The sequence below is a fragment of the Osmerus mordax genome, chromosome 14, assembly GCF_038355195.1.
Source record: "Osmerus mordax isolate fOsmMor3 chromosome 14, fOsmMor3.pri, whole genome shotgun sequence".
Classification (NCBI taxonomy): domain Eukaryota; kingdom Metazoa; phylum Chordata; class Actinopteri; order Osmeriformes; family Osmeridae; genus Osmerus; species Osmerus mordax.
Genome location: NC_090063.1, coordinates 14,278,657 through 14,291,305, shown reverse-complemented (window position 1 = coordinate 14,291,305; position 12,649 = coordinate 14,278,657). Strand labels below are relative to the sequence as shown.

The 12,649-nt window shown below is 47.3% G+C and overlaps 1 protein-coding gene across 2 annotated transcripts; it reads left to right on the top strand.

Annotated features, from left to right (window-relative positions):
* The first annotated feature begins 571 nt into the window (after positions 1 to 571).
* dctd (dCMP deaminase) lies at positions 572 to 10,627 on the top strand. 2 transcript variants are annotated; one of them, XM_067250739.1, is made up of 6 exons: positions 572 to 686; positions 3,266 to 3,371; positions 4,266 to 4,401; positions 6,683 to 6,799; positions 9,456 to 9,552; positions 10,519 to 10,627. In XM_067250739.1, exons 1-6 carry the CDS (start codon positions 643 to 645, stop codon positions 10,598 to 10,600), a joined length of 582 nt encoding a protein of 193 aa, XP_067106840.1. In that variant the 5' UTR covers positions 572 to 642; the 3' UTR covers positions 10,601 to 10,627. The 2 variants fall into 2 exon arrangements, with proteins under 2 accessions (XP_067106840.1, XP_067106841.1); XM_067250740.1 differs by lacking the exon at positions 572 to 686 and adding an exon at positions 1,964 to 2,073.
* The last annotated feature ends 2,022 nt before the right edge of the window (positions 10,628 to 12,649 follow it).

The window sequence follows — 12,649 nt, the reverse complement described above, 5'->3', positions numbered from 1 at the left end:
CTTGGGTGTAATCCTCTGGTATTAACGAAATTGCTCATATTAAACTGTTTCTCTCTTTCTCTCTCTTTTCTCTCTCTCTCTCTCTCTCTCTCTCTCTCTCTCTCTCTCTCTCTCTCTCTCTCTCTCTCTCTCTCTTTCTCTCTCTCTCTCTCTCTCTCTCTCTCTCTCTCTCTCTCTCTCTCTCTCTCTCTCTCTCTCTCTCTCTCTCTCTCTCTGTCTCTCTGTCTCCTTGTCTCCATATTCCAACTTTTACTCTCTCTCTTTGTCGCTGTCTCTCACACGACAAATGCAGCATAAATGTATGCTGATGGCTGCAACCATAACCCAAAGCAAAGTAGCCGATCTTTACTTCCAAGGAGAGTTCGGCAAAAAGATAATCTCCGTTTTGTTTTTTTGCGTTGGAATGGCTTTGTTTTTAGGTAGACTCGCCATTGCCACTTCGTGGTTGGTGAAAGAATTACCCTTTGGACTGTATTCGTCTGACGTATCCGTATATGGGCTGCCACGGAACAACGTGACAGGTTTAGGCGCGGGAGAGACTTTCTAGCGTGTCGTGAATTGGTAGTAGTTCTCCTTCTACTACAAGATCAGAGCCGCTGACGTTTACCAAGAAAAACTTTTGCACGTTCTGGTTCTCCAAAGATGAGTCAAGAAATAAAGCTAGAGACCCCAGAAGAGTTGACCGGGTAATTTGTACTCCCTTATGTTTGAGTTGTGTTTGGTAGCCTTCTAGTAGCAACTTGTCTAACGTGCCACTGCTAGCCTTGCTAGTGTGCACTCACAAGCCATTTTGCTATTTGCTTATTATTAGCCTATGCGGAAGGTCAGGGATGAAAGCATTTTTGTATGTACATATTACAGTAGTGTAGTCAAATGTATGTATGACATTGTTTTGCAGTAGTGTAGTCAAACTGGGCCCGTGTGACAGAGTTCTGTTCAAATGTGACAACTTGTCACAACTACACTATATCTTCGTAATTATATTGTCTCCTGATCACAAGGCAGCGACAGAAGAGTGGAATGTGTGAGAAAGTATCATGTTGTTACATCCAGTTAATGGGGCATATATTTTTTAATTGGTGTGCTTGTTTGTCTGTTTTAACCCTCATTGGGTTCATTGACTGAATGGAAAATTTGGCACAGTGCTAATATGGTTTCAGTAATGAGAAAGGCAACCATGCACCACACAGACCTTCCCTCTCTACCTCCCTCTTAACTTGCCTCTGTCAAACTCGAGCACCCTTTCATCCCCTCCTCCGTGACACAAACCTGGAGGGGCTCTCAGCTCTTAGTGTAGCCTGGCGATGAGAACCGACCTGGGGCAGGCACCGTGGCCGTCTGCCCCTCTCCACCAAGGCTCCAAGGACCCACTCTGTCCTGCCTCTTCCCCCCAGGATCAGCCTCTGGCCTTGGACAGCCCTCACAGCTGAACCTGTGTGTCTCCTCAGCACCGCCAGTCTCCTTCACACACAGATTAAACACTGTAGAAAACACACACACACACACACACACACTTACTAATTGTTGCAGTGGGGTCTTTAGTCATGGCTCTATGTTAACTGTTGTGTGTTGCAGGGCTGTAGAGCAGTGTAGCTGGGATACAATTTATTTTCTATTGTGAATTGTAAGATGGCCTTAGTTGTAATACATTTTTATCCAGTTCAGTGTGCTTTGTGCAAAAAACTTGCACATGTACGGTGTTAGATAATAGATCATTAGTTTAGTTTTTTCTGTCAATGTTAATTAGTGCAAGTGTTTTTTATTTTTTATAAAACCTTTGAAAATCTCAGGAGTCTACTGTCAACCTTCAGCTATTCTGACAGACAAACTAATATCTTATGCTAGAATTGACCCCTGGTTTTTCTGCTCCACGCTGTCACTCATATGTGATGATGGATCAGGGATGATGGATGGTGTGAGGGGATAGGATTTGACTAGGGGCGCACTAGTTTGTGTTTCAGGCAGGCAGAGTGACCATCTGGAGGTGTTGATAACAGAAGTCTTTTAAACCCAGAGACTACCTGGAGAGCTGGGTAGAATGAGACGCTCGCCTCCCTCAAGCTGGACTGCTAGGTGAATGCTAACCAAAAGTGAATACTAACCAACAAACTATGATGTCTAGATTTTGTCAGACATACTAATGGTCTAGCTTACCAACTAGTCTTCTAACATACAAACTAGGGTTATTGTACCAAGTAGTGGTCTTGCATACTAGCTAGTGTTCTACATGTATATTTGATGGTAGATTGAGGCCTTGTTTGATTGATTAGTTGTCTTCGACCCGATCATAGATCATCTTCTCCAGGGGATGTATTCCTTTGAATCCACTAATGTCTTTGAAAGTAAACCATTTTCATACACAGGTTAGATGTAACTTTGCATCGAGAACCCTGAGTAAGGGAGGGATCATGTCTGGGTGGTTCTAACTGGTTCTTTTGTCATTCTTGTCTCAGTGGTAGTAGTAGTTTTAGCAGCATGGTTTCTTGGTTGTGTGGACTGAAGCTGATTGTGGTGGGGATAAAAGACAACTCTGGCTCCTAATCACATGATTTGAGACTGAGGAACACAAGTTCAAAGTTTCTTCCAGCCAACCTGCACCCGTTGTGCTTGTGTGCGTGGCGCTACCCCTAATGTCCCCAATCGACACTTCACTTTCAAGTTCGTCCCCTCGTCAAGTCTTGTGGCCCGGCAGGGGGGGTGTCATTAGCCGGGTCGAGACACGGGGGCGAGAACACATGCGTGCACACACACACAGAGCGAGCAGAGTTGTGGAGGAGTTCAAAGTGTCTGAAAGCCTGCTTTTTCTTTCTTTCTTCGTGGTGTATATGTAGAGAGACTGAGAATGTGCTGTCAAGGTCTTTTTCAGACGAGCAAATGCGGCTCTTGTTGCTTCTCTTTATCCTGTGTTGTGCCAGGTCGGCTCTGGGTCAGTTGTTTAAACTGCTCCGGTATGACGCACACACTGACACACACACAAACGCACACAAAGTTTGGCTGAATCGTGATTGTGTCATGTGATGAGTGTGTGTTCTTAGGCTGACTTTCTCACACTGACAGTTTCCTCCTGAGTATCATGCTGACCCTATGCCCTTAATACTGGTCAACCAACTACTCTAAACTCTCCTTTCCTCCTCCCCTCTTTTACTTTGAGCTCTTACACATCTCCCCTCTCCTCCACTCCCATCTCCTCTCCCCTCTCATTTCATCTCCTCCCATCTCCTCTCCCTTCTCATTTCATCTCCTCCCATCTCCTCTCCTCTCCCAGGGTCCAGGTCCAGACCAGGAAGAGAGAAGACTACCTAGAGTGGCCTGAATATTTCATGGCTGTAGCCTTCCTCTCAGCTCAGAGGAGCAAAGACCCCAGTTCACAGGTGCCTGCTCACAACGGCCTCCCACACGCTTGTACACACATGGACACTGATTTCATCACGTGTCATTGAAGTTACTTGTTCACCCGCTCCCTCCTCCTAATCCTCAGGGTCCACGTATCTGCCTGATATTAAATATTAACCCTGCTGTCATCCTCTGATCAGGAGCCTTACCTTTCTGACCAGGCCCCACATAGATCAACACACACACACACACACACACACACACACACACACACACACACACACACACACACACACACACACACACACACACACACTTATACCATCACATGAGTAGAAGGTGGGAAAGAGGAGTGATGGAGAAGTGAACCTGTTCTATCCACCAGGTCGTGTGTGTGTTGATGGGTGTAGGAAGGGTGAGGTTTAGAGGACAGGGTAGCAGGGGGTCTGAGCTGGCCTAGCAATTTTCAACTGATCAAAGACAGAGGTCCCGGGGAGATGTGTGTGTGTGTTTGCATGTGTGTGTGTTTGCATGTGTGTGTACTGTGTGTGTGAGAGACACAGAGAGAAACAAGCTGTATTATAATTTATCCATGTGAGGGACATGCTTAATTGTAGGTAACTGAAGATGGATAGGTGCTTGTAAGATTCTATTTGTAGACATAAATACTTATACAAGTCTGTGTGTGTGTGTGTGTTTAATTAGACCAGCTCAATATTCCTTCACAGCTGGATATCTCCATTAAGCTGTGACCCCCCCCTCAACCCCAACCAAGTGTGTGTCTGTGTCCAGGACCTTCTCCACCCCATTCCAAATCCCATCCTCAGAGATCCCTTCCCAACACCATTTCAGCTCATACCACTAGTATCCAATCAGGCAGGCTCTCTACTTCCCCAATCTTTGTTCTTTCTCTCTTTTTTCTCTCCCTGCAGGTGGGGGCCTGCATTGTGAACCAAGAGAACAAGATCGTTGGCATTGGTTACAACGGAATGCCCAACGGCTGTGACGACGACCTGTTGCCGTGGTCACGCTCGGCAACAGACAGGCTGGACACCAAGTACCCTTACGGTAATGCTACTTAACCTCACAGTTACCACATCAGCCAGCACACTCACCTGCAGGGGGCGCTCCACGCTCAGACTTCCAACTCGACAGACTCATCTAGACACCCCCCCCCCTCTCTCTCTCTCACTCACTCACTCTCTCACACACTCACACCTGCTGTCTCGCTCTAACTTCATATTTGTATGTCTGCATTAATTTGAACCCTCACCATGACCGGCTGATTTTCTTTGGATCCAGAATCAACAGCTGCTGTAGCCCTATCAAGAGTACACACACACACACACACACTATGCTCTGCTCTGCATTGAAACACACACAGCGTAGAATCAGACAGCATAGACACACAGTGCACAGACACACACTTGCATTGAGCGCAGCCTCACACAGAGACAGAGGCTGACTGGTGAACAGTGAGGGGAACAGAGGGACAGTACGGCGCTGGCTTCGTGGGGGGCAGCAGATGTCAGCGTGGGTGAATCCCTGGCTAGTCATTCTGGTGTTACCGTGATGTTGCAATGGTGAGGAGGGTGTTAAAGAGAGCACTGGTAACAAGATTTGTCAGCCAGGCGCTTGACTGATCTTTTTCACAGTGCCCCCATCCCTGTGGGTGGGTGTCTGGATGTCCTTATCTCATCTCTAGAGAAGGTGAACAGAGTGCTGGATAAAGGCCCAATCCTCTTTCTCCCTCCCCTCTTTCTCCCTCCCCTCTTTCTCCCTCCCCTCTTTCTCCCTCCCCTCTTTCTCCCTCCCCTCTTTCTCCCTCCCCTCTCTTTCTCCCTCCCCTCTTTCTCCCTCCCCCCTCTTTCTCCCTCCCCTCTTTCTCCCTCCCCTCTCTTTCTCCCTCCCCTCTTTCTCCCTCCCCTCTCTTTCTCCCTCCCCTCTTTCTCCCTCCCCTCTTTCTCCCTCCCCTCTTTCTCCCTCCCCTCTTTCTCCCTCCCCTCTCTTTCTCCCTCCCCTCTTTCTCCCTCCCCTCTTTCTCCCTCCCCTCTTTCTCCCTCCCCTCTCTTTCTCCCTCCCCTCTTTCTCCCTCCCCTCTCTTTCTCTCCATCTCTCTGGTGTAGTTGGCAGCTCGTGTCAGATGACTGTACAATCCTCAGGGAATTTGGAAGGGCATACGTCTCCTTTCGGGTGACTGGATGTGCCAACTCTCCCTGTGTGTGTGTGTGTGTGTGTGTGTGTATGAAGAGGTGTGCACTTGTTCCCTCATATTTGTGTAGTTGCTCTAATTGGCTGAAAAGGTTAAAGAGCAAATTAAACTAACCATCTGCAAGAGGAACGCACCCGACATCACACACACACACACACACACACACACACACACACACACACAATCCAACACACATAGGAGGTAGGCATCAAGGCCAGATCTGTGTGTAGTCGACACCAGGTGTTCTGTGTTCCATTGAGAAATGATCCGACGACACAGAACCCACGTAGAAGCCACATTCCTGTCCTGCTCTCATCATCACGTTTCTACCTGAGAACACTTCTGCTCTCTGCTCTCCTCCTCCTCCACCTATCTCCCTTCTCCTCCTCCTTCTCCACCTCTCCCTTCTCCTCTCCCTCGTCCTTTCTCTTCCTCCTCCTCCACCTCCTTCTCTTCCACTCCCTCCTCCTCCCTCCTTTCCAGGCTATGGAAAGTTCACTTTACTATCTGTAAAAGTTAGTGGAATTTAACTTTAAATGACTCTACGTCAAAGTGTGTGTGTGTGTGTGTGTGTGTGAGTGGGCGTGGGTCGGCGGTGGTTGTGGCAGGCTGGCAGGCAGGCAGGGATGGGCAGTGCCTGCTGTGGATATCATCATCTAACAACACTGATGGAGCAATTCATATCCCATAATTAGCCATGGGAGTGAGTAATTACACACGCACAGCATAGACACACAGAAAGTAGTCACACGCACACACACACACGCAGCAGAGAGACACAGTGTAGACAGAGAACCTACGCACGGGCATTCTTACACACAAGCGAGTAGGTACACCGACACAGACAGACACACACACTCCATAATTATCCATCTTATTATCTTATGTCTGCTGTAGTTGAGAGCAGGCATCTGTTCTGTCTCAGTGATGTTTACACAGAACAGGAGATCTCTGTGTTTGTGCGGCCTTGTTTAACTTCCCTTGTGTCTGTGTGTGTGTAATTGTCTGTTTTGTGATTGCTGTAACTAAATGCATCCTCATTTTTGCCTCCCCTCCCCCCTCCCCCCTCCCCCCTCCCCCCTCCCCCCTCCCCCCTCCCCCCTCCCCCCTCCCCCCTCCCCCCTCCCCCTCCCCCAGTCTGCCATGCAGAGCTGAATGCCATCATGAATAAGAACTCAGCAGATGTGAAAGGTTGCTCCATGTATGTTGCTCTCTTCCCTTGCAACGAATGTGCTAAGCTCATCATACAAGCAGGTGAGATCATAAACACACACATTTACATATACACTTGTACACTCACAAGCTTCTCTCTGTCTTTGAGAATTATTCACAGACACCCCTAAGACTACTGAAAGTCCTTTTAATAGTGTTAGTGGTGAGTTTGAACATTGTGTGTGTGTGTGTGTGTGTATGTAGGGGTGAGGCAAACCCCCAACTGTGCATCTAGTCTCAGTCACACGCACACACGTGTACACACAGCTTTCCACCGACCTTCAAGACTACAGAGCATGTTTCCCTTTTAAGGAACGGTGGTGACACGAGAGCATTCATTCTGTTCCTGGCTCCCCTCTCTAACCCTCTCTCTTTCTCTCAGTTCTTTTCTCTCTGGCTCTCTCACTCCCCCTCACTCCAAAAACTTTTCCTGTTAACTTCCCACAATCCCCTGCTGTTCTCCTGAGGCGAGAGGCCTCCTGGAGCGCGGAGCCCAAATGAGATCGACAAGAATTTGCACGCACGCGCATACACACACACCGCACACACACACACCATTAGATCATCCTAAACACCCTCAATTTGACTTCTACTTGAACACATGCACTGACATAGTTTATGCACACTCACACACTTGCGCGTGCACACACACACACACTCTCTGTGTGTAACTCCTACACACTCTCTGATCACTAGGGGGCTTACCAGGCTCTCTCCCCTCCTCTCTGTGCACAGTGGGGAGGATGCTGCTTCTCCAGGATCCTACTTCATTAGCACACACACACACACACCACACACCACACACACGCCACACGCCACACACACGCTCCTTCCTTACACTTAGAAGCGTTGAAAGAAGCAGCTGAGATAAGGGCGTTTGTCATTAGGCTTGCTGTTTCAGCACACACACCTGTAACCTGTGTTGTGGTGATGTCACAATGTTCTCTCCTCACAACAAATGAAGAGCTTGGAAACTGCTGGATCTCTAGTATCGACACTGGAAAGGCGGAGAGATAGAGAGAAGGGGGGGAAAGAGGGAGAGATGAGGAGGATTTCCCAAACTTTAGGGGGCGCTGTGGTCTTATCTAAAGATGTAACCTCTTATCTCTCTCTCACTGCTCAATCCTTCTTTCCATTTCTCCCTCCCTACTCCCGATCTAATGCTCTCTGTCTGTCTCTCTCTCTCTCCCTGTCTCTCTCCCTGTCTCCCTGTCTCTCTCTCCCTGTCTCTCTCTGTCTCTCTCTGTCTCTCTCTGTCTCTCTCTGTGTCTGTCTCTCTGTCTCTCTCACTCTCTCTCTGTCTGTCTCTCTCTCCTCTGTCTCTCTCTGTCTCTGTCTCTCTCTCCCTGTCTGTCTCTCCCTGTCTCTGTCTGTCTGTCTGTCTGTCTGTCTGTCTGTCTCTCTGTCTCTCTCTCTGTCTCTGTCTCTCTCTCCCTGTCTCTCTCCCTGTCTCTCTCTCCCTGTCTGTCTCTCCCTGTCTCTCTCTCTGTCTCTCTCTCTGTCTGTCTGTCTCTCTGTCTCTCTCTCTCTCTCTCTCTCCTTTTCCTCTCTCATCTGTCTTTGGTTTCTCCATCACATCAAACAATGTCTGCACGGGTTTTCAGTGTAAAACTGCTTACCTTTTTTTCTACACCTCCATTTTCCCTACTCCCCCCTCTTCTCTCTGTCTCTCCCTCTCTCGTCCTCTCTCTCTTACTCCTGCTGCCTGCCTTTACTGTCCCTCTGGTGAACACATACACACCCACACACAGCAGTTTTACTGGGTAAACTGATTCTTTAGCCTGATATATCAAAGCAATGTGTTTACATAAGGCTGTACAAAAAGCATATACGTTTTACACGTACACACACACACACACACACAAACAAACACACACGTATACATACACACACACACACCCAGCAGAAAGTGCCCCTCCCAGTGGGTTAGAGCCAGACCTGTACAGTGAAGTTCTGAGATGCTTGTATTGCTGCAGTATTGAATACACATTGTGTGCTCTTATTCATAGTGTGCTTTACAAACACAACTCTACTATTCTCTGACTAGCTCACGCCCACCTGCCGTGTGTGCGCGTGTGTGTGTGTGTGTGTGTGCGCGTGCAAGTGAGTCATGCTGGCATATGTTTAGTGTTCCTGACAGTACAGATAAAGACATATCAGACAGTAGGAGTGTACAGCCCAGAGTGGAATCTCTCTGTTTCTCTCTGTTGCCCTCTCTATCTCTACCACTATATCCCCCCTTCTTTCCATCGCTTCCAAAATGACTCTTCCTCTACTTGTGTATGATAAGACCACCACCTGCTGTATATGACCTTCACTAAGCACGTGTGTGTAGACCACCGTTGAATGATAGTACAGCAGATATCCCAATCAATCTGTTCTCTGTGGCCACATCACTTAATGCCCCACCTGCCGGTCCTCTGTGTGTGTGTGTGTGTGTGTTTTGGGGACCTCATGTTTTAAAGATGACGTCCGGGGGTGGCAGACTTTGAGCTGTTGGGATTGGCTGTACCTGCTGTTGTGATTCTCTGTCTCTGTCTCTCTCTCTCTCTCTCTCTGTCTCTGTCTCTCTCTCTGTCTCACACACACACATACATGCCACAAGGTTTTGTATAGGACCCCTGCCTCCATCTCTGTGCAAGAGATGAAGAGGATGTAATCTGGCTCTCCCCCTCCTTCTCGTTCTCTCTCCCTGCAGGTATAAGGGAGGTGATTTATCTATCAGATAAGTACCACGACAGCCCGGAGATGACGGCGTCCCGGCGCCTGCTGAACCTGGCCAACATTCTCCACAGGTGAGGTGGAGGGAGAGGAGGCAACAGGGAGAGGGGAAGTTCTCAATAAATTATGGATATAGCACAAGGCATGTCAATATGGATGAGGGAGGGAATGAGGAGTGGTGAGAATGACAGGTGGGAGATGGAGGATGGAGGGACCCAGAGAGAAGAGGGGATGATAGAGGGACAGAGAGAGAGAGAGAGAGGGAGGAGAGGGGAGCTAGATGACTTGATTATCCTCCTTTAGTCTTGACGCGTCTACAGGCCCGAACCACTGTGGGCTCAGGGGGATCCCCCTGTGTTTGTGTCCACGGGGTTACAGGCCTGGGATCTAAGGGCTGGGTGGAGAGGTGTAAACCTGAGCACTAATGACCAGTCCAGGGAGTGTGGGAGGGAGGGAGGGAGGGGGGGGGGGGGAAGAAGATGGAGAGTGGGATGAAGGAGGGAGAGAAGGATGTTTGATGTCCAGGGACTGAGGAAGGAGTGCAGGAAGCTTGTTGGGTGGGATAGAAGCAGAAAGCAGAAGGTGGTTTGTCTGAACAGGCAGGAGAGGGACACAGTAGACTGTGTGTGCGCGCACGTCTTTAAACAGCTCTCCTGAAATTCTTCTATTAAAAAGCAGCTTTTAGTGTGAATGGCTGTGATGGGTGACCTGCTGACTGGCATCATAAGGTGTGAACACACGACCACATACACGCAAGGTGTTAAAAGCAACTCTGAAAGACTCCTTGGTCTACCTCCAGTTGGTGGATAGAAGGACTAATGTCCACACACACACACACACACACACACCACTGTTACTCCCTGATGGATTCTTCTGTCGTCTCTTCATCCACCTCCGTCCCAATCGCTTTTTTTTCAAAGCACTAAATCAAACGATGACCCTGAAAAGTGTGTTAGAAAAATTGGAAGTTAAAACTTGAACAATAAAAAGATGACTTCCTTCCCTCGCCTTCTCCCTCCCTCCATCTATTTGTGTTCCAGGCAGTTCAAACCAAAGCGCAGCCAGATTGTCATTGATTTTAATACCATCAACCTCTCCAGCGTGAACACCACCACGGAATGAAAACACTCACCTTGGAGAGAGAGAGAGAGAGAGAGAGAGAGCAAACAAGGTAGGCACAGTGGGAGAGAGAGCGGGAGAGAGAAAGGAGAGGAAAATTTTTGGAAAAAAGACTCCAGTTGCTTTGAAGCTGTGCTGCTCCAGCTCATCTGGAGGAGATTCAAGGATACGTCTCCTTGTTCTCTTGTTCTTTGGCGCCGCTGAAGACAAAGCCGTTTTGAAACACCTTCATTTCAAGTGGCCAAACAATGTCCTGGAACATGGAAATGTGTCTCTGTGATTTGTCCTCTTGTGTGCCTCATATTGGTTATCACCGTTGGTTAACTCACTCAGGATCAAGGCGAGGGATCACTGTCAATCTGTAATTTCTAAATGTTCTAAAAGAGAGAGAGGAGGAACTGATACTTTTTTTTGTGTTTCATATACAATTATTGTTATGAACGTTTTACCTCTAAGAATCTTATGTTTTATTTTTTAAGCTTTTTTCTTTTGACCAGCTTTTTAAATGTTTGTTTTGAACATTGTATACATTTGGATTTGTATGGACCAATTAGCTGCAAAAAGTTTAATTTTCAATGTGTTTGTTTTTTATGCTACAGAAAGCTAATGTTACTGAATATAAACACTATTTCATAGAAGTCTCCCATAAAAAGGACGTTTAACTATATCATGTAAGGATCTGTTATGTTAATGATGTCTGTGTCCTGTAGTGCTATCACATTGCAATGTTCACTTTCCGCACCAAATAAACTGGACCAAACTCAGCTTTTCATCCCACGGATTTAAATGAACCTCTCAGACTAATGTTTGTATGTATATAATATGTAACAAAATACTTTTGCATTGTTTTAATGTTGGGCCACTGATGGCCCCTCAGTCAGACACGCACACACAGCTGAAGCAAATTGTTCTAGAAGCCCTCCAACAACCGCGCGTGACAGTGCAAACATCATCAAGCTTTTCGAGTCAGAGCCTTTAAAGCAAAACACTTTAATCCCCCCCTCCTCTCCTTCCTCCGCCCCCTCCTCCTCCATGGTGCTTCTCAGGGTTACTGGGCAAGGTCCAGCTTTCCCAAAGGAGAGATTCTGCTCTGTCATTACCTTTATCTGTGAAGACCCACCAGACACACACACAACCAGGGACTTTCCCCATTCTATGGTTTGATCAGAACACTTAAAAATAACTAAAATTGTGAACCAATGAATACTCTGATAACTGATTCTGATAAATCACACAGTTATGAGCATCTAACTGATTCAGTTAATACATGAACCACTCAGTCAAGTGAATCATTTTGTCAATGAAAACTCAGTAGTACAAAAGTATCAAGTCTGGCTAAGAACTTCACCTAAAGTGCCAAAGGAGATCATATTTTACACACACACACACACACACCTGCTATAACTGAAGGCGTGTGATATGATGCAAGTCGCTTGAGGAAACAGGTGACATCTAATCAATTACAACTACGCACAGGTGCTGTGTGTGCATGTGTCTCCCCAGCCAATTCTGTGACTGCACTGGTCTGATAATATTGCCTGACAGCTCTTCAACAACCACTAAACCGAGAGACTGTGTCTGTCTCCCGGTGGAGAAGAACATAGAAGTGACCCAATGTGTCACTGGTGTGAAATTGAATTATGGAAATCAAACAAAATGCTTTGCTAGCAGTGTGACATCAAGGGAGTATTTGTGCCAAATGTTTTGCATTGTGTGTTTGTGTGCTGCAGGTTTGTTTTTATTGAGTTTTACCCGGCAGACCTCCAGTGTTGTTTCTCTTGTGCTGAAATAAAGAATTGTGTCTGCATTATGTTGATTTGCCTCTCTCCTCACCCCATCTCTCCTCTCTCTTTGCCTTTTTATTTTCCCTGCCTACATTTGCTCCCTCCTTTTCCTTCTTCCTCACTTCTCTTGTCTACCCTATTTATCTCCCATCCATTATTTGTGCTCTCATTCACCACTTTTTTCCTCATCTATTCCAGCCCTCAATCCTCCCTTTCCTTCAGTCCTTCCATGTCTCTGTCACCCTCCTCCCCACCCCAATTCCCCCCC